General features: G+C 46.8%; 1 protein-coding gene across 6 annotated transcripts in view; it reads left to right on the top strand.

The window, feature by feature from the left end:
- gramd1ba (GRAM domain containing 1Ba) overlaps positions 1–27,245 on the top strand; it is a 131,532-nt gene that overhangs the window by 78,246 nt on the left and 26,041 nt on the right. For 3 of the 6 annotated variants that reach the window (XM_064352543.1, XM_064352542.1, XM_064352541.1), the window contains exons 5-6: positions 19,354–19,570; positions 26,098–26,118. In XM_064352543.1, the coding sequence (XP_064208613.1) occupies positions 19,354–19,570; positions 26,098–26,118 (238 nt within the window). Of the gene's footprint in view, positions 1–8,124; positions 8,591–19,353; positions 19,571–22,933; positions 22,955–23,905; positions 23,930–26,097; positions 26,119–27,245 lie in introns of those variants that run through there. The other 3 variants (XM_064352540.1, XM_064352544.1, XM_064352545.1) reach the window with 2 other exon arrangements.

Here is a 27,245-nt window from a genome sequence, read left to right as displayed (position 1 = left end):
TCAGTGGGCGTTCTTTGCCTGATTCGTGCAGATGTTCCTCAAGGGGTGGAGGATTCAGTCGTGTAGGCGAATAGCATGACCCCGGAGGTCGGGAGGTCAGCCGGTGCCTCTCATTGAGATTCAGCGCCCTGTCCGCACACGTCACCGCGCTGGTGAAAGCGGAACGCCTCCAATACGCTCGGCTCGGCTCGGCTACTCGCTGACCGATGGAGCCACAGTACATTAAACCGCCGCTGACAAGTCGCTGATTTAGTCCTCCGCTCCACTGTCTTACTGTGGTCTGAGCGCTCCCAGAATGCACCTCAGATGGTGTGCGTGTGGGTGTGTATGTGTCTGTGTGTGTTTGTGTGTGTGTGTGTGTGCGTGCGTGCGTGCACATGTATATGTGTGTGTGTGTGTGTGTGTGTGTATGTGTTGTGTGTGTGTGTGTTAGTGCTGCTGAAGTGTGTGTGCGTGCGTGCATGCATGTATGTTGTGTGGTCATGTATGTGTTTCTGTATGTGAGTGTGCATGTGAATGTTTGTGTCAGAGAGAAGAGAGTGAGAAGGGTTGTGTTTTCCAAATTGAGTCTGGGCAGCCTCTTGACAGACTTGTAAAGGGAGTTAACTGGGACATAGGACAGACATGGCGTGAGCTGCTTTGTCCTTCAAATGTAACTGACATCATCAGACACCACGATATCACAACTCAGATCACCGCACACCCTCCTGTACCCGCACTCTCAGCCCGACCAGCTGTGCCAGAGAGTGTCCCCTTAAGCCAGAGTCCTCGCAAGACTGGCATCCTGAGTAATGAGGTCCCAGAGAAACGCTTCCGTTGTGTTCTTTATGATGCTTTGGGTCAGCGGGACCATCCTCAGTCCAGACTGCCTTGAATAATGTTTCAAGCATTAGGCACACCTGAAATTAACTTCCATTTCAATGGTGTGTTGACATTTATTTCTTGTAATTAAATCAATGATATACGTACAAATGTACTGTATAGCAGTAGCAGTGATTGTTTTGGTAGCTTTGGTAGCGGTATGTAGTTGTGTGAAAGCTGAAAGACTCCTCTGCATTTTAATTTCTATGAATTTGCATTGCAGGCGGGAATGGTTTGCAATTTGAAAAGGATGGAGCAAGGTGGCAGTGGAAAAATCACGTAGTGAGTACAGTTCACGCAGGAAAATGAATATGAAATGAATATGGCTTATTAATATCATAAATACTTGCAATGCAGCTTGTTAGCACTTTCAATTCTCAGTAGTGCTCAGAACATTTTCTTTTAAGTACTCAAGCACTAGAGAGATGTCATTGCTGTTGCATTATATGCCTGCTAATGCTTGCTAACCACAGTAGCATCGCGTTGCAATTAAGCGTGTTTCATGTGTATTGAACAGTGCCTTCGTCTCGCAGAGTGGCTGAGGCTAGCAGGCCAGGCTCGCTATCCAGCACACAGGGTTAATCAGCTCATAAATCCAGATTTGTGATGCGTACTCAAAGATTGCTGGCGCTGTGTGTCCTAAATAAGATGCTGACTCGTCACTGGGCCTTTACAATCTGGTACACACGTACACACCACACACGTACACACAAAACACACACGCCATCACCAACATATGCATACACACAGACACGACCACACACAGCACACACAGACATGCCAAAAATACCCACAGACACAGACCCACACAAACACACACACAGCATGCGCGCCATGAAGTAGCACAGTCTTCCTCTGTATCGCTGCCGGACTGTCTCTAACTGCAGGACTGTTTTACTGCTTGATGCCTGCACAAGGGCTTTGTAAGGGGCGTTTCTAGCCTTGTTGTGCCGTCTTCCTTGTGCCATACGTCGCATACTGCAACTCTCATCGCGTTGTCTGTCAGCTATGGCCATTCTCTGTATGCTGCTGCTTTTAAAACGTGTTTAGATTTTCACAGGCCTGATGAGCTTGTGGCATTTGACTGAACCACGTCATGTACCTTACTGAACTCATTTGATCAATAACCTGCTTCTGGATGTGATGTTCACGTAGCAGAGCGCTGCTGTAATCGTGGTTTACCAGTGACTGTCTCCGTCCGCTGCCTACATAAAGCGGCCTGTCTGTAGCTGACACGTCACTTCCTCTCGGATAAGCAGCCGGCCTCATCCCCTCTTGACTCGGTCCTGTATGTCGGGGGGAAGCGGTTGTTTTCAGGTCTTTTAACGTCGCCGAGAGGGAGCCTTGGGTTTCCGCGCATCCGCGTAGCGTAGCGTAGCGTCACGTGACGCGAGCGCCCGTTATCGACGGCGCTTTTGAAACGAGGCCGTTCTGATTTCCCCCAGGGCCGCCGTTCGGCCGGGTGATTGACGGCTCCCTCCTCTCCCCTCGCGGGCTCGTAGATCTCCCATGAGCAGCTTTCCTTCCGGTCCGCGTCTCACCGGAACGTCCTGGCGTGCGTTTTTTTTTTCTTTTCCTTTTTTTTTGTTTTGACACCCGACGCTCCTGTATCGCGCAGAAAGCACTATCATTCACAACCTACGGAACGGTGAGCTTGTGTGCTTCTACCAGTACAGTCCGAACGCTTTTTAAAATAAATTTTATTCCAATTTTATTCCAATTTTGCGATATTTTGTATTAACTTCTAGCGCTGTAACCTTACTTTTCTGTACAGAAGAGTGCAGAGCTGTGCCTTAAAAGGGTGAGGCCCCCCCACATACACCCAGGGTGTGCAACAGATATTGCTCTGAGCTGCTCCAGAATCTGCCTTTTGCATAAATACTGGAGTTTAAGACTCGTTCCTGTCTCCCTGAACCTACTGACTCATGTGGCAATATGTAAAAGCATTGATCTTTGTGTGTGTGCCTATGCGAGTGTGTGTATGTGTGTGTGTTTGTGCATGTGTTTGTGTGTGTGCATGTGTGTGTATGACACATCACATTTGAAACTGAGTCACATGTTTGTGCTCTACGCTTATGGTGTATGTGTGATCAAGCCATGCCTTTTCAGTATATTCAATTGGTTTTTTTACAGGGAAGGGGCATTTGTATCAGCCTGTCTGCAGTAAGCAAGCACAATGTGCCGTTATCCTTGGGCAAATATGATTCGCTGAGGTTTGGGAGAGGAAGCAGATGTAGGTGCCCTGTTAGCAAGTGGAAGGTTTCTTGTTACCCACCGTTGAATAAACACGCAAACGCAGAGGAGGAAGTGGGGACTGAACGTTCTACTGTACGCTGCATGAAAAAAGTGTTGATCCAAGGTTTCAATTTACGTGCCGAAAAGGTTAGGTAAACTGAGACCCTTTTCTGATAATGACATAATTCATCGGTGAAACTGAACTGGATTACTAACGACTGGTCAAATAATTAAGTTTTCGACATGAGTCATGGCTTTTGTGAGTCCACGAAAGATGAAGATTTATTCTTCCAGGGTAAATTGCACTCTGTCAGAGTTGATGTCACACAAACCTTGGACCTTTTTTGAACCGTATCCTTGGAGACCACAGGCAGTCTTTTGCCTGTATTTAATCAACGTTTGTCCTTAAGTTTGACTTGCGAGTAAACACGAGCGTTAGGCTTTTTCTTCACAATCCCAGTTTTGCGAGTCGATTTTAGTTATTGTTGATTGGTTTTAACGAACTGTGTTTGCGAAGAAAAAAATTAGGATCCCAGCAAGCCTTTGGTCCTCCCGATGACCGGAATCCTAACGGAACGAAAACGAGCTCAGGTAATGAGGCCGTTAATCAGGACGTGTCCTGCGCTTGATTGATTGCGCTGAGCCTTCTGTGTGATCACCTGACGGGCCATTAGACAGAGTCTCGCGTCACCTGTCGCCAAAGCCAGAAGGGAAACATTGGCCTGGATTGAATCTACATTTGTCCTTAATTTAGACGAACTGGTAAATGCAAGCGCTAAGGGTGTTTCCTAGCGAGCACAGTTCAGCGAGTTCAGAAATCACGGAGATTAACCAAACGGCTTTTGCTGAGCGGGTTCGTAAATAACGAAGCTAACACAGATGCGTGCGTTCAGACGTAAGTTAAGGACACAAGTCGCTTGAGTCCAGGCCAGCGTTCTCAGCGTCAGGCTTGTACTGTGACACCACAGGGGTCAGAGTGCGATTTTTGCCGCCGGGCCCGAGCGCGGTTAGCATCAGCGCAGTGAGCCGAAGCGCATCAGGCAATGCCCGCGCTTCGTTCAGCTGAATTACTCCCACAGTTCACATCTCACAGTCCATCTGAAACTGGGGCTTTGTGCGGGTTTTTCATGCTTTGAACGGAGACTGTACAAAAGGTCCGGAAGTAGGTCATCTGATCGTTGATCCCAGGCATCCTGCACAAGATCAGTAGCGCGTTAGCATTAGCGCTAGCCTGGATTACGTTACCTCAACAGTACCGCGTTTTACACTGCTGCGCATGCGGCTGCGTCTTGGCCCGGGATGGGATGGGATGGAATTTTCTAGCGCACCTGTGTTTTAACGAAGTGGACCATTACATTACGTTACAGGAATTTAGCAGACGCTCTTATCCAGAGTGACTTACACAGATCTTCCATAGCATTTACATTGCATCCATTTATAAAGCTGGGTATATAGTGAATATAAGTACCTTGATCAAGAGTACAACGGCAGTGTTCTACACGGGAATCAAACCTGTGACTTAGGTTACAGGACCAGTTCCTCATTCGGACCGAACGGAACTAGACACACTTCCTTTGACGTTGTGGAACGGCTAGTCAGGATGCCACAAGCAAACAGAGCAATCTTCTGCCTTTGCGTTTCAGCGTGATTACTGTTGTGATGTCGAAAATGCGTCTGATAACTGCGTTTCTTACGGTTCCAGAGTTCCGGCGTAATGAATGGGGCCTCCTGGACCTTGTGAGACGGCGCATCGCTGTGTTAAATTGCTGCAGTCGTCCTGTAGGAAGTGGTATTGATTTAAGGGTTTGTCTAAAGCTGTGGATCTGAGCTGGATGTAGTCTAGAGTGCTTTACCATCCTCGCACTGCATTATGGTACTGTTCTCACCTCACATCTGATTGGGTGTACAGTAACTTCGGTTTCTGTCTTCAGTGCCTTTGTCCTTTGTTCATGTAATGTCATTTAATACTCATTGGGGTGGTTTTGTTCCTGTTTGCGTGGCTTAGTTTAATGTTTAATAGGGTTGTTGGCAAGTTATCTGTACGTCTTCACGGTGTAAGGACAGTTGATGGTATCAGAGGCTGCCCATCTATGCCAGGCAGTACCCTTGGTCTCAGTGTGTGCCTGTGTGTCCCCGGCATGACCTGGTGCCAGTTTGGGTTGGGCAGGGTCCTGGTGTCATTGTGTGCCAGTCTGTGCCAGATCCTGGTGTCAGTGTGCGCCAGTCTGTGCCAGATCCTGGTGTCAGTGTGTGCCAGTCTGTGCCAGATCCTGGTGTCAGTGTGTGCCAGTCTGTGCCAGATCCTGGTGTCAGTGTGCGCCAGTCTGTGCCAGATCCTTGTGTCAGTGTGTGCCAGTCTGTGCCAGATCCTGGTGTCAGTGTGTGCCAGTCTGTGTCAGTTAGAGTCTTGGTGTCAGTGTGTGCCAGGCTATGTTGGGTCCTGGTGTCAGTGTGTGCCAGTCTGTGCCAGATCCTGGTGTCAGTGTGTGCCAGTCTGTGTCAGTTAGGGTCATGGTGTCGGTGTGTGCCAGGCTATGTTGGGTCCTGGTGTCAGTGTGTGCCAGTCAGTGCCCAGTAGAGTCCTGGTTCTTCCTTCCTATGGCCCCAGCTAGCCTCCTCTTTGGCCCAGGGGATCCTAAGGTAAAACAAACTGAAGGTCACAGCCCGACAGCAGTGAGAGATTCCAGCACAGCTCCCTCTAGGCGTCTGGGGACGGCGATGGCGGAAAACACGCCGCGCCCGTGGCGTCCCAGAGCGCCCGCCGCACTGGCGGTAATTACTCTGGGTTCACCCAGGACGGGAGCGGCGGAGAGCTACACGCTGCAGGCCGTGGGTTAGCCAGGAGGCGTCCGCTAGCTCACCCGCTAATGTACTGCGATGTTGGCTCTGGTTCACAAACGCGCTAAAAAACACTTTCAGACTAGATAGGTTTTAAACCGCTGTATTAGCATGTAAAACTCTTAAGCTTTCCTTAAGAAAGGCCCTGTCTGGTAGGCTGCTCAAAGAGGTTTGCTGATGGAATTATTGTCTTAAAATTGCATGTTCACCCAACTTTCTTTAGTTCATAGCGTCTCTTGGTAGTATTTTTTTTTTCACTGCACCTTCTGTTTTCTTCATTAATTGCTTGGTGAAGGGACCGAGAAAAAAACACAGTTTTGAAGCAGTACAGTTCAGACATTTGGAATCACCGAATCCAGTGAATTAAGGGAAGTAATTACAAATTAAACATGTTTCTCTTGAAATGGCTACTCAGTCTAAAGTGGTGTGTGTTTCAGGTCCAGATTCTTTGTGGTCAGGAACTTTTAGGAGTTGATGGTTGATGGAAACATCCAGCAGTTTTCTTCCTAGTTTATTGCTTTTTATCTTTTCTCCAGCGTGTTGTCTGGTTCAAGGGATCACTGGGTACATTCGGCTCCCTGGGTTCACGGGTTCACTGGGTTGTGTTCATATGCTCTGAAATTCTACCAGACTGTTTTTAAAAAAAAATCTTATTCCACAGTTCTGGTTTAAACTTTTGCCAACATTACATTTCTGTGCCTGATTTTATGCTGGCAAATACCAGTCGTTTCATTTTCATTTTCATTCAGAAGATTGTTATTTGTTCCTAGAATAATGTAAAATTTAGTTTTATATTATTGAACAGACAGTTTTGTTCTCTGTAAAATGGCTGCTACCCATGTAGGAAATGTGTAGTTACCCTTACATAAAACTTCCTCTTTCTCCTTCAGGTCCCGCGTACAGTACAGCCTGTGTAGAGTGATGCAATGTGTGATAAAACAGAAAATAAAAAGTATCACAATTTATATTGTACATATGTAAAAAGTTTTGTTATATTTTATATGTGGAATATCTTAAATTAATCTAATGTCTTATTATAAAACATATAACAATATTACTGACCATGTTGTGTAGTAAAGTTCTCGGCAATCATTATTACAAGCACATTTTTTTAGTTTTCAGTTGTCTAGAGGTGTGATTTAATACTTTTATATAATCCAGGAGATAATGTGCTATTTGTGTCTTTTAAAATGTTAAGCCTACTTAATACTTTTTTTACCAAACAGAGATGTACAGTAAGCTTGTGATGAATATGCTCATGACTTCACCGTTGCTGTAACAGTTGGTTACAATGGTTAGAATAATCTTGCATGAAGAAGGACAATTGGTTGCATTGTAGGTATTCAAACTACAGAGGAAACACTTGTGCATTTTGTATGACATGGTATGCTGGTGACTTAAATGCATTTAAAAATGGAAAAAGCTCCTGCTTTTGTAAACCGTACAACGTGTAACCTGCAGAACATGGTGATTCTGGGGTGCCACGGAAATGCTGACAGAGCAGTTTTTCTCGGGCGAAAATTCCGGAAATTTGAATGCAGGTTTTAGTTTTTGCATTTTGATGAGGGGTATGAACCACGGATAGACTGCACGGTAATACTCAAGTGCGTGAGCAGTGCTGACAGATCCGTGCTCTGTGAACAAACGCACACCTTTTTGTGGCGGAGGTGGGTGTGGTCCCCGCTGGGGGCTGCCTGTTGGGGGAGGGGGTCTGGCAGGGAGGGGAGGGGGAAGTGACTTGACGGGCGGTGACGTCAGCCACTCCATTCAAGGAAGGCATGAATAATTTAACAGCCGGCAGGCTCGCTGCAGCAAGCCGAAGCCGTTATGCAAAGGAACAGCTCTCTCGCTCGCTCTCTCTCTCTCTCCCCCGCTCCCTCTCTCTCTCCCCCCGCTCTGTCTCTCTCTCCCCCCGCTCTGTCTCTCTCAGTACAGGGAGGTAAGGAGGAGAGACAGAAGGAGAGATGAGAAAGAGGAAGAGACTGAAAGGAGGAGAGATCGAGAGAGGGAGGAAGAGAAGCAGACTGAAAGAGCGAGGGAGAGAAATACAGAGAGAGGGAGATATACGGAGAGGGAGAGAGGCAGACTGACAGAGAGAGGGAGAGAAATGCAGAGAGAGGAGAGATACAGAAGGAGAGCGACGGAGAGAGAAAGAGGAGAGAGACTAGAGGAGAGGAGCAGAGAGGAGAGTGAGAGAGGCAGACTGAAAGAGAGAGAGGTACAGACAGAGACAGAAAGAGGGAAGGAGAGATACGGAGAGAGGGAGACTGAAATAGAGCGATATACAGCAGGAGGGAGAGTGAGAGAGGGAGACTGAAAGAGAGAGAGATACAGCAGGGGAGAGAGACAGAGGGAGAGAGAGGGAGAGAGAGAGAGGGAGAGACAGCTGTGAGAGGCGTGCAGCGCTAGCCGAGGGACGCCATGGCCGCTAGCGGGGAGGGCAGGAGCGTGTGTCTGCGCGCTCCAGCGCTCGGAGCCCTGTGAGGGAGCGCCGCCTCGCCGCCGCCCGCCGCTCTGGGATGCCCAGGGACGCCGCGTCCGCTCCGCTTCCTCCTCCTCCTCCTCCTCCTCTTCCTCCTCGTCCTCCTGCTCCCACGCTGCGTGAATGAAGCTTAGCGGAGCCGTGTGCGCGGGTACAGTCCTCCATGGCCGCCAGGTTAGTGCCGGTCTCCTCCTCGCCTTCCTCCTCGCTCGCCGGTGCTCCGGTTTCCGCGGTTACGCTCGGCTCGTCCTCCTCGCCGGGGGGTCGCGTCGTTGTGTTTTTCTTCGGCGTCGGGCCGCGGGTTTACGGCGTGTCTGCGGGGGGGGTGGGGGCAGAGATTCCGGCGCCTTCTCAGCAGCAGGTAGAGCAAAGGAGCCATAATCCCCATCCTCATTAGGAGATCACACTGGCAATCCACAAATCCCTGAGCCTCCTGGCGTTAGCCTGTTCCTTCCCTCCTGCACTACGGGCATACAGAGGAACCTGCATTGCTACTGAGCAGCCGTGCAGTATATTGCTTTTGTTTCTGTTTCATTCCTTTATATTTCTCTTTTTGTTAAGTTGTTCGGGGGTGTGTCACAGACAGGGGACTGGGGCTGGCTGTCTGGTATTTGGGGGGGTGGGGGGTTTATGACTGGCTAGCTGAACGCTGGGGTCCGGCTGCCTGTTTGTGACATGAAAAGATTACGACCAAGGTAAGGAAGGGCCTCTTCTCACTGACAGAACGAGGGAGAGAGAGAGAGAGAACAGGGGTGTGGATGGAGGAGAGAGAGAGAGAGAGAGAGACTGTCTGAGCTGCCTGTATCCCAGGTAATGCCCTGTGTCTGAGATTTGTGGGAATGCGTTCGGAATATCAATGAATCCGCCCCAGACGGCTCTGGAGGCCTCGGAATCAGCCGGGCCTCGTCGAGCGAGCATCCCCCCCCCCCTCCCCGCCAGAGGGTAGAGGGGCCAGCCGGAGATTTATGATGTCGCCGGAGGGCCGTTGGGTGTCTGGGCGCGCGGGGGGGACAAGCCGGGCTTTTCTGTGCGTTCGGCGCAGCCGCGAACCACAGGAAACGTCTGCGGGAGAGCCGGCCTCAGCTGCACGACTCCCACAAACTGCTTTTCCCATAAGCGCGAGGCTCCTGAGACAGCGCACATTCCACTTATACCGCTGGGTGTTTACTAAGGACCTGCACAAGGGTACAGCAGCAGTGATGTGGCTCACCTTTTATACCCATTACCTGGGAATAAATCCCACCACTCGAATGGGAGATGTGCTTTCTTTATTTTCCTGTGCACATTAAAAACCAAATAAAGCACAGGACTTATATTTTGATAACTGTCATATTTTGCCTTTGGCTGACAGTTAGTGTCCGCGGTGTGCCTGTTTATCTGACTGATACCGGTATTAAGTGCAGGGCTAACATGGGATAATGGCCGTGTGGCACAGGTTTTAGCCTGGGATAAGCGTGGCAAAGCAGCAGCGGTGTGTGGGGGGGGGGGGGGTGTGTGTGTTTTTTATTCAAGGTCAAAGCCACTTGTCTGAGTTTTATTCTACGCTGTAGCCTGTTAGCAGTGGCGAGGGGCTATACGCTCGACATGTAGCCGCTCTAACGTTGAAGTGCATGCCGTGCGTCTATTGTGGGACGTGGGAGATAACGTGAAGCGAGCATGCTGCAGAGATAGAGATGGGGCCGTGTTATAAATAACTGTGCTTGTCTGTGGCACAGTCATGTGCTGTGCATTTACCGTTTGCATTTGGCTCTCATGAAGCAAGGATGTCTTCCCTGGTGATAGGGTGGCTCCTCACAGCGATAGCACGGGTCGTGCTAATGCTAAACGTGCTACTTTTCTGGATTGTCTTGTACAGGGCCTTCGTCATGCTAATGCTAAATGTGCTATTTTTCTGAATTGTCATGTACAGCGTGTGAGTCATGGTAATACCAAACGTGCTAGCTTTCTGGCTACTGTACTTGTACAGGGCCAGACAACTACTGTAAATATTTAGTGAGGTGTCTCAAATGAGTCAATCAAAGGAAGTAATTTGGCATGAAAATGGATGCTTTCAACATGGCTTTCCAGCTGTGCTATACACTGAATGCTGAAAATCACAGAATCACACTGTCTCTTAATATCTGATCTGTGTTTGAAATATACATGGTGTTTCCTCAGTAAAGCAGTTGTTCCACAGGTTACCCTCAGGACTGGACTGTGAGTGCTGCCTGTTGCTTTGTGTGTCGTACTTATAGTAATCATAGAGAGTTATTGAATGTGAGATCACTTTATAAATATTGTGTGTGCATGTGTGTTTGTGCACATGTATGTGTAGTGCGTGCATGCACACGTGCTTTTTATGTGTGTTTTTTTAATAGATATCATAGCTATGCGCCTTTTCCTGTTATAATTTCTGAAGGATGCTAGCTGGTGCTGCTTTGTTTAGCGCTTGGATGTGTGATCTCCAAGGGGGAATCACGCCCTATCAGGTTAAAAAAAAAGGTGGTTCATCAGTGCATTGACTCGCTGTGCAGTGCAGTGACTCGGTGAGGTCATTAAAGCCTCCCTGCCTGCTTATTGGATAGAGTAGGGGTGTTCCCCAATGGCCAGAGTGAAGTCTCCCCCCCGTGGCTGTCCGATCACTACCTGCTTTAATTAGCTAAGTAAATCCCCCCCTCACCCCCTCCCCCAATGGTTTCTGTGCCTCTGCTGATTCACTGCAGTGATGAGGTCATCCCCCTCCCCACTCTTGGCTGTAAACCATTGTGCGCCACTCAGAATTGATCCAATGTCCTCCAATGTGTAAAATACGGTTTCGTTCATTCGTTCGTTCCTCAGATATGGGGGGTCAGTGACATCATACAGCTCTGCTTCAGGTGCTCTGTGCGTCTGAGCCCTGGACTGTGTGAGGTGCTCCTGAGTGATCCAGTAAATGAACGATGTGTCACAGTGTGTGGCTGTACGGAGTACGCTGTGCAAGGCTGCGACAGAGCTGAGCATTATGGGATGTGTCGCTGGGGCGCAGCCTTAGGCCGCGTTCGAATCAGCGTACTTGCCTACTATTGAGTATGTAAGTTGCCTACAAGTTGTATACTCAATAGTAGGCAAGTGTGCTGATTCGGACATGGCTTTAGTCTCCGCTGTACCCATAGCCCCCTTTTTCCCTGGCCATAAGAACGTTAACCCAGCCAATCAGCAGCCTCCGCTCTGCTTCCTCACTTTCACACCACACCTGTATAAAAAGGCATAAAATATTAAACAGACATGGGCAACTTATTCAATAACCCCTGGAACACAGAAGCTCAGAGTAGTCTCTTCCATCTGGGTAAGCAGGGTTTCATAGCCCCAAAGTCCTACTGCTCTGCTTCAGAGGGGTGGGAGGGTGGGGGGGAGTGAGTTACCCCTCTGTCCCAGAGCAGGACATCTACATTTGCAGATGCTGTGCCATCTTAAACTGAGGAGCAACTCAATGTTCGTAAATTAAAATAAAAGCCATATTCTGTCTCTTCTGTGCTTCATAATCAGTACATTACAGCGTCAGCCTGCCCAACCCTGTTCCTGGAGATCTGCCATCCTGTAGGTTTTCATTTCAACCCTAATGAAGTACACCTCATTCAACAGCGAGAGATCTTGTTGAGCTGCTAATTAGTAGAATCAGGTGTACCAAAAAAGGGTTGAAATGGAAACCTATGGGACGGTTGGTCTTCCAGGAATAGGGTTAGGCAGCACTGGTATTGACGTACAATGTACAACTAATGCAGTACAATACCTGATATATTTCATTAAGTTAAATTACCTTTAAACAGCCATTGTTAGTGCAGGATCTTATAAATTTCTATTTTATTTTCTCATATCATACCACCTAAGTGGTCCATCCCATTTGAGATAACAATGACACCAGATTTTAATAACATATAAGACACAGACTTCCTGGTCACATAGCATAATAATACAAACTTAAGACAACTAACATTGAACCTCACAGCTACCTATGCAACATATGCTTTGTTAGTGTCCTTGCTGTATCTAGAATATCAACAGAGGCAATGTTTCCTTCCCTCACGGTCTTTTCATTATTTCATTGTCTTCCATCGGCTTTTCACTGTTGATCTTTCTAAGCAAAACGCTATCTCGGGTCATGATACAGAGGGCAATACAAAACAATGTGCAATAAATGTTCAATTTCACTAAATTCATATAAGTGACAAAGCCTGTCCTGTTTCCAAGTGAAGAGGCAATATTCCAGACCTGATCTGGCCCCCCAAGGATCTTCCCTTCTTGGGCAGATTATATTTCATGATATTTGTTTTTTTTATTATTTAAAGGCATGAAGATTCTACACGTAATGAAAAGTACAGAATCTGCCTGCAATGTAGCATTTATTGCCATAAAAAAATCTTTTACACTAACCTCCTTTCAGAAATATGGTATTTTTCGTTTATGGTTTTTAGTTTAGTTTCCAATGCTATGGGAAATACGTGTGAATGGATTTGGTTGCTATGGAGATATAACACTGCTGTTTGGTGACTGTTGCCATTTGTGTGAATTTAAAGTGATATTACGCCAGCATTAACGTGACCATCTGGCATGGTGTGTAGGGACATTAAGGGTCGGTCTGGCCTTATACTTATACTGGGTGTGCCAGTCCTCCATCCTGATGTACGATATTTCAGAAGGCTTCAATGTGCTGTGTAGCTATGGATATGGTAGTGTGCAAATAGTGGTACATGTGTGTATATCACTCGTTGGTGTTATATTAACACTTTCTTCTTTGGGAAACATTATCCATAAAGACACTATCGATTTGTCACTCAGTCTTTATTTTGTTTAGCAGCAGTTACAGTAGATTTTCACACAGAGTGGAAATCTTCCGGAGGGAAAAAAAAGACGAAACCTCCCCCGTTTGAGCCAATGTGAGAACAGCTGGGAAAATATTCCCTGAGCCTGTAATACGCAATCAGATTGAACCGAACTCCTGGAAAAATATTATGATGCAAAGAATCATAAAAAATTCATAAAAATATTATGACACTGGACACTGGACGATAGAATTTAAAGGCAGCCTGGATAACTGAAACCAGGGCTGCCCCACCCTGTTCCTGAAGATTTATCATCCTGTAGGTGTTCAACTCCTAACAAAGCACACCTCACTCAACAGCTAGAGTTCTCACGGAGCTGCTAATTAGTAAAAGCAGGTGCACAGAATTAGGGTTGAAATGAAATTTCATACCAGGAACAGGGTTAGGCAGTCCTGGTATGGACAGTCAGGCCCCACTATGGGTGGCTTTATCTAGCATTTCTAATATTTTTGCCTACGAAGGCTATGAAGTTCATTATACCTGGGGGGACCTGATTTACAGGGTTTTCGATGGTTTTGGACTAGATGAACAGAATCTTGTATTCCCGGTGCTGAGGTAGGAGCGGACCTTTCCGGAAAGGCCCCACACTGGCTAACAGCTGCGTGGTACAGTAATGTGAAGACGGAGGCCTCTCTCTCTGCGGTGTGTGAGAGGTGAAGAGAGGCCAGCGGGCCTGGAGAGCAGCGGGAGTTTTCCAGAAAAGTCCATGACCCAGGCGCACCGCAGGGCGTGAGAACGGACGGACTCCTGACAGACAAGGTGGCTAATTAGGCTCTGCCCCGCTTGTTTTTTTTTTTTTTTGATGAGACAGACTGCGGGATCTGATCTAGGCCAGGGGTGTCAGACTCCGGTCCTGCAGGGCTACACCGTCTGCTGGTTTTTGGTGCCGTTTATTGTCTGAAGAGTTTGCACGCCTTGTCCACACGTCCTAATTTGGTTGTCGATTGAACGAAAACCACAAAAACCTGCAGGTACTGTGTGTACCTCCAGAACTGGAGTTGGAAGCCCTTATGCTATTAGCTACCTGAAAAGTAGAGGCAGAGGTAGAAATCCAGGGGTCAGAAAGTAAAAGTCCTACCGTGTGTTCCTTCCACCTATGAACTCAGCCAGCTGATTTCACTAATTAGTTCTACCTCCTGGTGGAACAATTGTGCTAATTAGCAAATCCAGGTGACTGGAACAAAATGCTGGGGAGGACTTTTACTTTCTGAACCTGGAGTTTCCACCTCTGTGTCCTGGAACCGCTGTGTATCTTCCTGTTTCCCAGGAGTTTCCTGTGGAAGCAGTTGGGAATGAATCTGCATTCAACAGAGATAATAACCGTTATTGCGTATCATTTTTCAGGGAAAAAATACTAACAGGCTTGTGCTCCATTCCAACATTAGAGAGTGAATTACAATGTAAGAGATAAATAAGTTAATTCGCCTGATTAACATGAGCAATACTGCCATACCTGGCTAACAGCACTCTCAGACTGCAACATCAGCACTAGTGCAAGTATGCTGTGCTAACCAAGGAACAAGACACAGATTCTGAATACAAACAGATTACACCCATCACATGGTCTGCAAAGATAAAAATAGAGACCACAAAAATACACCCCACGGCCTAAAAATACCATAACCTGAGTTAGTACCTGAATCACACCCACCCAGACAGTCTCTTAACTCTGTGCCTTTGTGATTTCTGATCATTCTCCTCATTCTTACAGTTTGTGTGTGAACGAGGATGTAGGCGTCTGCTTGTTACGCTGCGCTATCGTCTCTCATAAGTCCCTGACAGGAGCCGGACCATCTAGCCTGCTTTACATAATAACTGCATTGATCACAATCTCCCTTACAATAGACCTCATTCACAAAAGTTTTAAAAAAATGATTCTTACTTTTGTTCTTAAAAATGTTCCTGAGAAAAGCCAATATGGGATTCACGGCACATGTTTTTGTGTGCATCCCAGGTGTATGAGATGATGAATGCTGACTGTTTGTAAATGTTATGCGTAATCCTGTTCATGTGATTAGCATAAAGAAGCAGTCATTAACAAACACAGATAAGCAAAAAAATGACGAATGGCGAAATGTCCTTGGGAACGTTCTTATGCATAGTTTATGATCAAATCTGATCGTACGCATGTTTCGTGAATGAGGCCCGTTGTCTGTTTTATATCCAAAAGTGAAATCGACTGCATAGTTTTGCATACCCTGTCGATAAACGAGTAAAACTTGTGCAGGATTGGAATGTGGATATGACGATGACCATGTAGTTCTCCTTTACAGTTGTCTTGCTTCACCGTCCTTAAACTCTGTTTTCCTGTGCCTTTGCAACGCTACGCTAATCTGATTAGCCCTATTGGTCAGAAGGCAGCTGCTATTGGTCCAGGTTTCTATTTGCGTGGCAGACGTCACTCAGCAACGAAACTTTTTTTTAAACTACAGTAGAAGCTGTGCTATTTTCTCTAGTCATTATTTGGTTGGTTGCCGGGGGTCAAAATGGTTTTTCTGTAGATGCGGTGGCCAACTTCCTGATAGCTTTGCTAGCAATGTTGTATTTTTAACAGCCATTGGGAAAGCACAAGCTCTCTCTACAGGGAAACATCTTAAATAATTTTCTGCTATTACATATTTTGCTAATATCTTCTCAAGCTTTATTGCTGAGGCTACGGTTCTCTTTATGAGCTGGTATAGCTGGTATTTAAATTTGAGGGGATAGCATGGGGTAACATTTAGACTCATTTGCCTGCTCTTTCGAGGCTGCAGCAGTCGCACTGGATCCATAATTTTGGAAGGGCCAATACAGCAAATATGTTTGGATAAACCGGAAGGGTAAATTTGTGAATGATACATTTGCCCTTTTTTTTTTTTGCTTGTTCTTGAAAAATTGAGGCCAGAACAAGACATGCAAAGCTGATGATTTTGCTAACACCTGCAGAGTGATGTCATTCACTTTACGGGAGGTGCTTTAGTCATACAGTCATGTATGCTATCGTCATATGCTTCATTTAAAAGCACAGTCATGTTCATGCTTCATTTAAAAGGACTGTGGTTGAAACTGGACAGGGATATTTCATTTTCAACTGAACTTTCGTATCTCAATCATATATTCTGCCATTAAGTTAGAGTTCTGAATGTTCATGTGGCATCTGATTCCTGAGCATCTGAAACAATTATAAAATTAAATTAAATTTGCTGACACCACAAACTGAACAAGAAGAATGCCTCTAAACACACAATCTGTAGGGGCTTTGAAGTAAAAAACCACAAGGCTTGGTCTTCCAAATAAGGTGAAAAAGGAAGTAACCTTTAACCCGAGCTTATTCTGTGTTACCTCACTGTCATCCTTTCCCAAATGAATGTCCAGGTAATGGGATTTTTACCGAACAGATTTTTAGTTAATGGCAGATTAAGGACTGATCTGGTTGAAGACAACGAGCATTTGTGAGGCTTAATTGTATTTGCGTGTCGTTCGCAAAAAAAAAAAAAGGAGCAACACCAGGCCCCCGGCTACATCCACACGCAGTAACCAAGGCAACCGCTCCGGCTCCAGAGCGCAACAGCCTTCCTGTCCGTACGAATGAAGTGACCCAACGTAGGTGACGGAGCGAAGAAAACCAGCTTCATGTGAACATGTGACATGGCCAAATGATTTACCACCAGACTGCTAGTACCTGTTGGTGAATTTGACTGTGGTAGACATGAACCCCCAACCCCCCCTTCCTCCTGGTTTTCTGAACAGGGAGACTTCCAAGAAACTTTGTGTGGCTGCAGTGGCAGTTATTTGAATGTCAGATTAGACGAGGGGCGTTAACCTCAGGCACTCTGCGTCCGACCACCTGTCATCCGCGCGTCTGATTGGCTACGCAAAACGCCTCGCATTCCCTCCCTTCTTTGATTTTTCAAAAGAAAATTAGTTGACTGTTTACCACCTTGGTTAAAAAGTGTTAAAAAAACACAGATTGGTAGGACACAGCGGTGGTGTATTACATAACAGCTTTTGTCAGTTTGAAAGCAGCTGACAGAGGGGCCAGGTGCGGCTGTTGACTGGGCAGCCGTAGCCGCCGCCGAACACGTAGCCGCTAGGCTATTAGGCAGACCTTGGGTAATGACCCTTAAGCGCGTGTGAACGAGCTCCGTCGCCGGGCCGTGCGATAGGAGATACGAGTGTTTATCCGCCCCAGTCCCTCTCTCTCCCTTTTGTTTTTCCTCTGTTTGTTTTTCCAGCCCAGGTTTTTTTTTTCCCCAGGTCGCCACGGCGAGAGATTAGCGCTCACCGCATGCTGGAAGGGGAGGGGGGAGGAGGGGGGGCTGCTCGAGAGTGTGTGAGGCCAGGGGAAGGTGAGGGAAGGACACACTGCAGGAAGGGAGAGAGAGAGAGATAGAGAGAGAGAGACAGAAAGTGAGAGGGGGAGGGGAGAGAGAGAAGGGGGGAGGCGCAGAGAGAGAGTTAGGGCGAATTGAAAATTGAACATTGAAAATTGAAATTGAAATAGGAAATTTAAGTGAGAGAGGGGGAGAATGAGAGAGTGAGTGAGCAAGAGAGGGAAATGTAGAGGAGAGAGCAGAGGAGAGAGAAAGAAAGAGAGAGAGAGAGAGAGAGGGTAGATGGAGAGAGAGGGAGGAAGAGAGCGAGACAGAGAGAGACCGGAGGACAGAGAGGGTGTTGCCCGTGTAGAGGACACACATGACGCCCTTTCTCTTCGCATGGTTTCTCTGGCGCCACCACGACGCGCAGTTGCTTTCGGTGGCTGGCCGGGCGCCGCCGGCGACGGCCCGTTAGTTAACGAATGGCGACCGCGGCGAGCTCGCACGCGCTAGCCGCGAGGCGACGCGGCGGCGTTCTTCTTCTTCTTTGTTTTTTTGGCACCGGGGACACACAGCACTGCCTCATGTTGACATGAAGTCACATGGATGTTGTCAGCATGGTGTTCAGTTCTCTGGAAGGGGGGGTGGGGCAAGCGGGGGGGGGGGGGGGGGTGGTGGGGTTGTCTATCATGTAGGCTTATTGCTCTCTGCAGTAGGCTATACATCAAGGGGAATGTACACTGATTAATACGACAGCTGTCTGCTCTTACAATGGCGGAAAGCGGTGGAAACTCCAGGCGCTTTATGATGCTCTTCGGGGGAAGCCCGCGTACAGCTGTGTTCTGGAGACTGGATTGGATTTCAGCCAATTGAACTGTGTGCAGGGGTTAAAGTATGACTGGGGGGGGGGTGGACGCCCCCAGTTCAAGGCAAGGCACATGATTGGGTTACTCGAGAAGCTTCGTCCATGAAACAGACCATTTTTTAAAGGTCTCTGTCGTTAGGAATTGTCGGACTGTTGGGCGTGATAGATGAGACTCGTTAACACTGCGATTAAACACTTTGCGCTCAAATGGAGGAGTGTGTCTTTAAATTGTCCTGCTGTAATATGCCTGTTGATGGAGGACGCAGCTGACGACAGACTGCAATACGACAGACACTAGTCGGCACGTTACGTTTCAGTGTTTACCAGACGCCTTATAATTTTTTTTTTTTTTTAAAACCTACAATTCATCTATACATTTTACTGAAACAATTTGGGTTAAGCACATTATCTTGCTCAAGGGTAGAACCAGCAGCACCCTGACTGGAAATTGCACCCGCAACCTTTCATTTACAAGCTCAGTTTCCTAACCATTATGCTACACTGCTGTATAGTATATATTAGGTGCTGTAAAATGCACTGGTTCTTAAAATTTTTAATATCAGGATCCAAATTAGAAATACTTCTTAATATCAGGACCCAAATTAGAAATGTATTCCTTTTCAGGGACCCATCAAAAACATCCCAGCGTAGCCTAGTGGACTACAGACTCATTCCGGGACCCACCTTGTATACCCCTGTTACTCATTTTGGGTCCAGACCCATAGTTTATGAAACACTGCGCTATAACCTCGTTTACAACCACTGCGGACTCTTCCTGCAGGCATTTATCTTACCATTAGTGCTGAGCATCTGTTTCTCAGTTTAAAAAAGTGATGTCGTAAAAATCACCATATCGTGATGTACTTCATTAAAATGGCTGCTGGATTTGTGTTGTTTAAATCTCTCCCTCTCTCTCTCTCTCTCTCTCTCTCTCTGCAGCACTGCCAGTAACTCGAACCGGAGCACGCCCGCTTGCTCGCCCGTCCTTCGCAAACGCTCGCGCTCGCCGACGCCCCAGAACCTGGAGGGCGAGACCATGGTGGAGAAGGGCTCGGACCACTCCTCTGACAAGTCCCCCTCGACCCCGGAGCAGGTCGTCCAGCGCACCTACAGCCAATCGGTGCACTCCGCGCGCAGCGGCGGCAAGAACTCAAAAGTGAGGCCCCGCCCCGCCCCGCCCCCTTCCCCCTCTGCCCGCCCAGTTCTCCGCCCATCTCATTCTCAGCCTTCCCTCCCGCTGTTAGGATTCCACACCTATTTCAGCCAATCACGCTGGATCTCAAAAGCTTGTTAGTTTTGTCATCGGCTATTATTTTTGTGCACTGTGACGATAAATATGGTTGAAATGAAATGTGTGCTTTCTGAAACGCAGGCAAATTAGTCGCGCGCTGTTAAATCACTTTCAACAACTTTTATCTGCCCGGCAACCGTGATACAGCGCAGCTCAAATCAGTAGCCTCTGCTCTTATCTGCTTAAAGCACTAACATAATTATCGCGTGTATAACCAAATGAGGGCTTAACGGGATTCAGATTCTGCGCATTCTGCAGCAACTGAGGCATAACCTAAGGCGTAACTGAGGCGTTGAATATTTGTGGGGGCGTATAGACGCATAGACCCTGAGAACTGCAATCCTCTAGGGGGGTCGGGGGGGAATGCCCTCCCCACAGGGAAACATTTTTTAAAAGAACAGCTGTGAAATGATTTCTGGTGAATCCTAAGAGGAACATACTTCAGACTGCATACCCAAATCACAACAGGAAATCCCCATCTTTATCATATACAATATTTTTTCACATCATGTTATGATATTGGGGGGGGGGGGGTGTTATCCTGTTTTGTAATATTAAGGGGGGGAGGGGGGTTGTGAGCCCCCTATCAACCCATAAATTACACCTTTGCGGTGTGAGAGCAGTCCAAGCTTATTTCCTGCTTCAGGACCCAGCCGGTTCGTGCTGTCACCCCTGTCCCCATTCTCGCCACAGTGCCCCGCTCACATGTCTCTCCGATACGTGCATGAGAAGAGATAAAAGGTGTTTTATGGACCGAGATGGCAGTTAAGAGTCAGAGGAAGCGCAGGAAGAGTCTGTTTTGTTTTGCTGGATCACTGGAGACTGCTCAGCTGGAAAATATACTGCTGTTCACGAGACTGGACTTCCTGTGACCCAAAGGGACTTCTGGTACAGGGAGCTGCAGTCGGACCAGGAGTTATTGTGGCAGCCGAATATCTCAGCTCAGCCATAAGAACCAGGGGTGGAAACTCCAGGCTCAGAAAGTAAAAGTCCTGCCCAGTATTTTGTTCCAATCACCTGGATTTGCGCATTAGCATAATTGTTCAGCCAGGAGGTAGAACTACAGTAATTAGTGAAATCAGCTGGCTGAGTTTGTGGGTGGAAGGAACACGTGGCAGGACTTTTGCTTTCTGACCCCTGGACTCTCCACCCCCTGATAAGAATGCAAGACTGCATAATGGAAAGAACAGCCCTTGTAGCCTGTCTAGATTTGTCTTTTTGTTTTCCTACAGTCTGCAGAATTGCACCAAGTCTGGACTTGAACACCCCAGGGGTTTCTGTTCCCCTCGTTGACACACGGATGTGCTTTATGTGGTGTTCTCTACAACAGTGGTACTCACTGTCCACGGTCCTGGGGGACCCCTGTGTCTCCTGGTTTTCCTTCCAACCGCAGTCCCAGAATTTTATCAAGCTGTTCATTTTTCTTTGTTATGCTTTTCATGTTTAGAGGCATTATTTATCCTCTTAAGCCACATTGTGAAATAGCTATGCGTGCCATGAAAATAAAATAAAAGTCTCATTCACTGTGCTTATTGTGCTATATTAAAAATTAAAATGTCCAGCTGCACTTTAATATCAGGTAAAAAAAACCATTTGATAGATAATGAAGAATTCAGAGACAAAGCAAATGGTAATAGTTGGCAGTCTGACCAGCGGCCTCAGGAAACAGTTAGCATCATTCAAACTTGCGTGTTGTTCATTTACATTTAAGTACAGCCAGGCTTCATTTTCCTTCTGTGGACGTTTTATGCAGGAAGGCCATTTCATGGCACTGCCTTTTCCGGGTTTTTGAGTGCTACCTTTTGCATTTTCTCAAAGACCTCGGCCAGTTGCAGCCATTTTATATTTGCTCTTGGCAAACCAATGGAGCCAGTCAGGAAAGATGCATTTTTGAGTTCATACCCCTTTTACACAGGGCTAAATCCATTAGTCATCCTAACATCCTTTTTTTATTATTTGTTATTACATTTATCTTTATTTTACAAGGAAGGCCAAATGAGAGCTGAGATCTCATTAGCAGTGATGACCTGGGGAAATCAGCATGGGTGGGGAATGTAGGGATTGTATAGCCAATTAGATATAGTTAAAGAGAGGAGGTGGAGCGGTGTAACCAATCAAATGTAGTCAAGGAGAGGCGGTGTACCAAATCAGATGTAGTCAAGGAGAGGCGATGTAGCTAATTAGAAGGAGTCAAGGAAAGGCAGTGTAGCCAATGAGATGTAGACCAGGAGAGGCGCTTTAGCCAATCAGAAGAAGGCTAGGAGAGCCAGTGTAGCCAGTTAGATGCAGGCTAGGAGAGCCAGTGAATCTAGTCAGATGTAGGTTAGGAGAGTCAGTGTAACCAATCAAATGTAGGCTAGGAGAGACGGTGTAGCCAATGAGATGTGGGCTAGCAGGACAGCTGAAAAGGACCCCTGCAACTCTGGAATGTCCGAGACAAATCGCTCCTGGAGGCAATAAAGGCTTATCTAAATGTAAATGATCTAAATGGATATGACACCCTGCTGCTCGGATAGAGAGAGAGAGAGAGAGAGAGAGAGAGAGCGAGCCTTGAGCCTCAGAGCAGACAGACATTCAGGGGAGAGAGAGACACTCTGTCCTGCTCCTGGGGAGTCAGGCGAGGACAAACCTCATCTCACATTCATACACCAACTCCGCATGTCTCTGCCCTGGCCAATCATGTACGAGGTCTTCCACAACCAAACCTGCAGGGTCATAGAAACATCTGTATAGACTGTATCCATTATCAAATATTCAGTCAGTTTTTCATTTCTTATGTGTCTTCAAATAATTAATTATTATTATTATTATTATTATTATTATTATTATTATGTTCCCAAACAGCAGAACTGCAAAAACCTGTTCCTGGAGATCTACCATCCTGTAAGTTTTCACTCCAACCCTAATTTGGCACACCTGATTTTTCTAAGTAGTAGCTGAACGAGATCTCTAGCTGCTGAATGAGGAGTGCTTTATTAGGGTTGGAGTGAAAACCTACGGGCGTAGATCTCTATTGAAAACTGAATGGCTGTCAGTCGGACCTGCGCACTGTCCTGTTCTCCCCTCATCATGGCTGTGGAGTGCTTTGCCTGTGTTTCTTTGCCGCTGTCGCACAAAATGGCCGCTCTCTGACACACGACTGGCCCAAGCGTTTCCTGTTCCTCTTCGTTTACTGTCGTAGCGGTTCTGTTTTCTGATTTTCTTTGTTCTTCTTCTTGTGCATGCTAGTCTCACAAGCGACTTTCCAAAGTAAGCATCGCTCTTTTCTGTTCTTAATCCATCCTGCCCGCCCCCCCCCCCTTGCCTGTCTATGCGCTAGCCTGTTCTGTGCACCCCCCCCCCCTTCCGTGGCGTTCAGTCACCACCCTCTGTCTTGTTCCCAATATTTGCTGTCCCACCCTCTTTAGCATCTCAGTCGAACCCTAAACGCCTGCCCCTTTGGGATATGAGCTGCCCCTGATGTAGCGTTGATCGTGCCTTTTCTCTTATCACTCCAACAGCCTCCACACCCCCCCCTTCCTTTCCCGAAAAAAGACAACTTTTAACACAACTCATTACATTTTAAGAGTGTTCAACTTCTGTGGTTATTCTGTAGAACTGGAGGTTCAGAAGTCTGATGCTGTACACTTCTGATTGTGGTTAAGCCTCAGCCCTGTTTACAGCTGTTTACAGCAGGTTGTCATACAATGCAAATACACACGGCATGAAAGAGAATCTATTTGAAATAATCGACCAACAGGGAAACAGGGCTGTGATTTAGAGATCCAGCTTTGCTGTTGAGGATTCGTGAGAATCAATCTCCCCACATCACAGCTGGGTTTCACAGCTAGAGACCGCCCCCACCTGTGCCCATGTGACTGGCTGGTCTGAGTGGTCTCCGTGGCGACCCCGGGCAGCGCTGGTCTGTGGGCTGACTCTCCGCACGTGAGCAGTGTGGCTCTCTGCTCGTACAGCGTAGATTAAGCTGAACAGGGAAGGGGGAGGGGCTGTTCCTCCCCTGTCCCGGAGACGGACTCCACCTGAGCCAATCACAGGAGCCCCCTTCCACCCTGTCTGAGACCCTGCCCTCCTCAGCCAATCACTGGCACCCTCTGCAGCCCTGTCTGAGACCCTCCTCCTTTTTGCTGTTGTTTTTTTTTTCAAAATCATTTTACATGGTTGTTCAGCTTTCTTTACCTCTTTTTTTGCTTTTCTTTCCAGTATGACAGGCTAAACCTGATTAAAGTAAGCATTCTTTTTTCATTTCGTTTTGCTCCCGCCCCTCTCCTACGTTCCCCCTTCTCCCTGCTGCTGTTCTGAGGTCAGTGCCCTAGTCTGCTCTCCCCCTGGTCCACTCTGTAGTAATGTAGGATCACGTAATTATACCCATCCACAGCATTATTATACCAGAATATTTTATTCATTTTCGTTCTTAAAGGGGAATGCAATCAGAACCCAGCTGTAGTATTCCATGGCTGTGTTTACATGTACAGCAGTACCCCAGTTATTGGGAGTAATCAGTTTATGGCTTTGTTTAGATTATTGCGTACAGATGGATATAGATAATGAGATTACTCATTCACATGACTTGTGTTTGCATGCTTCTCTCTGTGATTGGTGCACGCTCAGTAGAAACCTGAGTCTTCGGCTTCCGCCTGACATTTCCTAAAGCCGCAATAAACCGAATTAAGATGCCTGCATGCACCAAAAAATTGAATGATTGGGCAAAAATCCACGTGTATTAATTGGGTTTTGAAGACTCCGATGATATCATCATGTCGATAAGGTTAATCAGATAAAGGCGCTTACATGACCATTTTGTAATGTAAGCGCCATTTCTGTAATGTAATTTTGGTAATCAGAGTATAGCTGTAAATTGAGTAAAATGGGAGTCTGAGTGTATAGTATTAGTGTGCATTAGTGTGTAAACACACCTTATTAAAGGGGCAGGTGATCAGGTCAGCTAAAGTCCTGTCTAAGGGCAGTGACAGTCCAGCTGAAGGTTCTCTCTTAAAGGGGCAGGTGATCAGGGCCCAGCTGAAGGTTCCTGTCTTAAAGGGGCAGGTGATCAGGGTCCAGCTGAAGGTTCTGTTTTAAAGGGCAGTGTCAGGTCAGCGAAGGTTCCTGTCTTAAGGGCAGGTGATCAGGGTCCAGCTGAAGGTTCCTGTCTTAAAGGGGCAGGTGATCAGGGTCCAGCTGAAGGTTCCTGTCTTAAAGGGGCAGGTGATCAGGGTCCAGCTGAAGGTTCCTGTCTTAAAGGGGCAGGTGATCAGGGTCCAGCTGAAGGTTTCTCTCTTAAAGGGGCAGGTGATCAGGGTCCAGCTGAAGGTTCCTGTCTTAAAGGGGCAAGTGATCAGGGTCCAGCTGAAGGTTCCTGTCTTAAAGGGGCAGGTAATCAGGGTCCAGCTGAAGGTTCCTGTCTTAAAGGGGCAGGTGATCAGGGTCCAGCTGAAGGTTCCTGTCTTAAAGGAACAGACGATTAGTGGTTTTTAGACTGTTTTCCTTTACTACCCTGCCTCACTCCTGCAGTTCTCCTCTCTGCGCCCTTACCTCTCTCACACACTCTGTTCTGACCTCATACACCTTCCAATCAAATTAAACCACACAGGCAGCGTGCTAGACTACAGGCGTTCACGTGAAGCTGGCTGCTCTGAGCAAGTTCTCGCAAACAGACTAAACCCTTCAGGTCACTTTTATTTATAACACCAGACAGGCTGCCTTTGATACTGTACCATCTGCACTGCAGAAAAGTAAATAAAATCACATGAGCTAAAGTGTTTTAGCACACTGAATGACTATAATATTGAATCTAAATGTGAAATAGTTACATTTTGACCTGATGATTTGATTTAATTACCAGGATATCTGTCTCTCGAAGGCTAAAACAGATTGTGATTAAATAGTTTTTATCTTCGGATTTGGTCCCCCTCGATGATTACGGTGTTGAAAAATACTCAGGCAATGGAGATGTTGCCCTCGTGTGGCTGAAAAAAGAATGGCTATGGAAGTACATGGGTTCTCACGGTGAACATGACTCTTCATTTAATGCTTAATTCGCAATGAGCAAGCCACATTTGTCATGTATAAGTTAAGCTGCTACATAGCAATAATTATAAAATAAATGTATTTTTAATTGGTTTGCATGTTAGCAATTAACTATGAAATCAAATATATCTGAAACACCTTGCTGGACACTTTTTGACACAAAGCTGTACTTCTTGCACAAAAAGACCCAAAATTAGAACCTTTGACTCTTCTGTGTCTGATATTTAACAGTACATTCTCTGTTTATAATCTCTGAGTGGTCGGGAAATGGCAACTTAACACGACTTGTTTTTGTTTCTTCTCTCTCCTCTGTGTGTGTGTGTTTGTGTGTTTGTGTGTGTGTGTGTGTTTCGGCTCCGTCTCCACAGAAAAGCCAGAGCTGGTACAACGTAAGTCAGCATTTCTTTCTTTCTCACTGTGTCTGCGTGTGTGTGTGTGCGTCTGTGTGTGTGTGTGTGTGTGGGTCACCGTGAGTGGTGCACGGTGGAAGGGGAAAGAGGCTGTCACCTTCATGACCGTTGTTGGCAGCGGCTGGACTTGGGAATGTCAACATGGCTGTCATTCGATTTATTACGTCATGCCCGCGCCATTATAACCCGCTGGCTCAATGAGAACCCGTGTAGTATAGTGCAGTTGTCAGTGTGTCAGTTGTGTATAGACAGGCACAGGTTGAGGCATCTCCTCTCAAAGTGATTGTTGGCTCTTGTTGGCTCATGAGCCGAGGAGCTGGATACTCAATTCTGGCCCTCAAATCCAAATCCGTCCCTGGTTTTCATTTTCTCCCAGGTAATTTACTGAACCGTTAGTGCTACTGATTGGCCAGACTGTCTTCACGCCTGACTCCCAGGTGAAGGGAGGGTGGAAAACCAGCAGCTGCCTGTCCTTCAGGACCGTGATTTCAGTAACAGGGAGGCAGGGGCATGTGCTGAATGGGCAAACACACTTTTCTGTAGTGTGCAGTCAGATTGTGGTTTGATCCCCTTTGCCAGATCTTGCCTCTTATATTAGCGCAAGAGGCACCTGTTAAAACCTAACATGAGGTCTAATATGAGGGCCATTAGAGGAGGACATGTCCAGTGAATCTCTATGAAAGGGGAAAACATTACCTGATTGTTGCTTTTCCCTGGAGGTCAGTGGGGACAGCGTTGCTGTGTATATAGTGTGCATGCTGAGTACATAATGTATTTTTATAGGACTTTCATATGCAGAATGTGCTGAGTATTAAATGTATGCTGGATCCCTCTTTCTATAATGACAGTGAGGAGCTGATCTCTATGCAGTGGCCGCACAGAGCTTGAATTTGTTTCTGATGTTCCACTGAGGTGTATTTAGAAACATATAACTCTGGAGTACATCGCATTTAGAGTGTGCGCTTTCATGCGAGTGAACAAGAGCCTGGAAATGAAACATTGCCACCCAAAACGAAAATTGAATACTTCTCCTGCAGATACCCTGCTTGACCAAAAGGGGGAGCACTTGACTTGATTTTTCCACAATGTCCTCTTCAGCTATTTAT

This window comes from Anguilla rostrata, chromosome 9 (assembly GCF_018555375.3).
Source record: "Anguilla rostrata isolate EN2019 chromosome 9, ASM1855537v3, whole genome shotgun sequence".
NCBI classification, from domain to species: domain Eukaryota; kingdom Metazoa; phylum Chordata; class Actinopteri; order Anguilliformes; family Anguillidae; genus Anguilla; species Anguilla rostrata.
The sequence above is the reverse complement of the archived record's forward strand: the minus strand, read 5'-3'. Positions and strand labels throughout refer to the sequence as shown.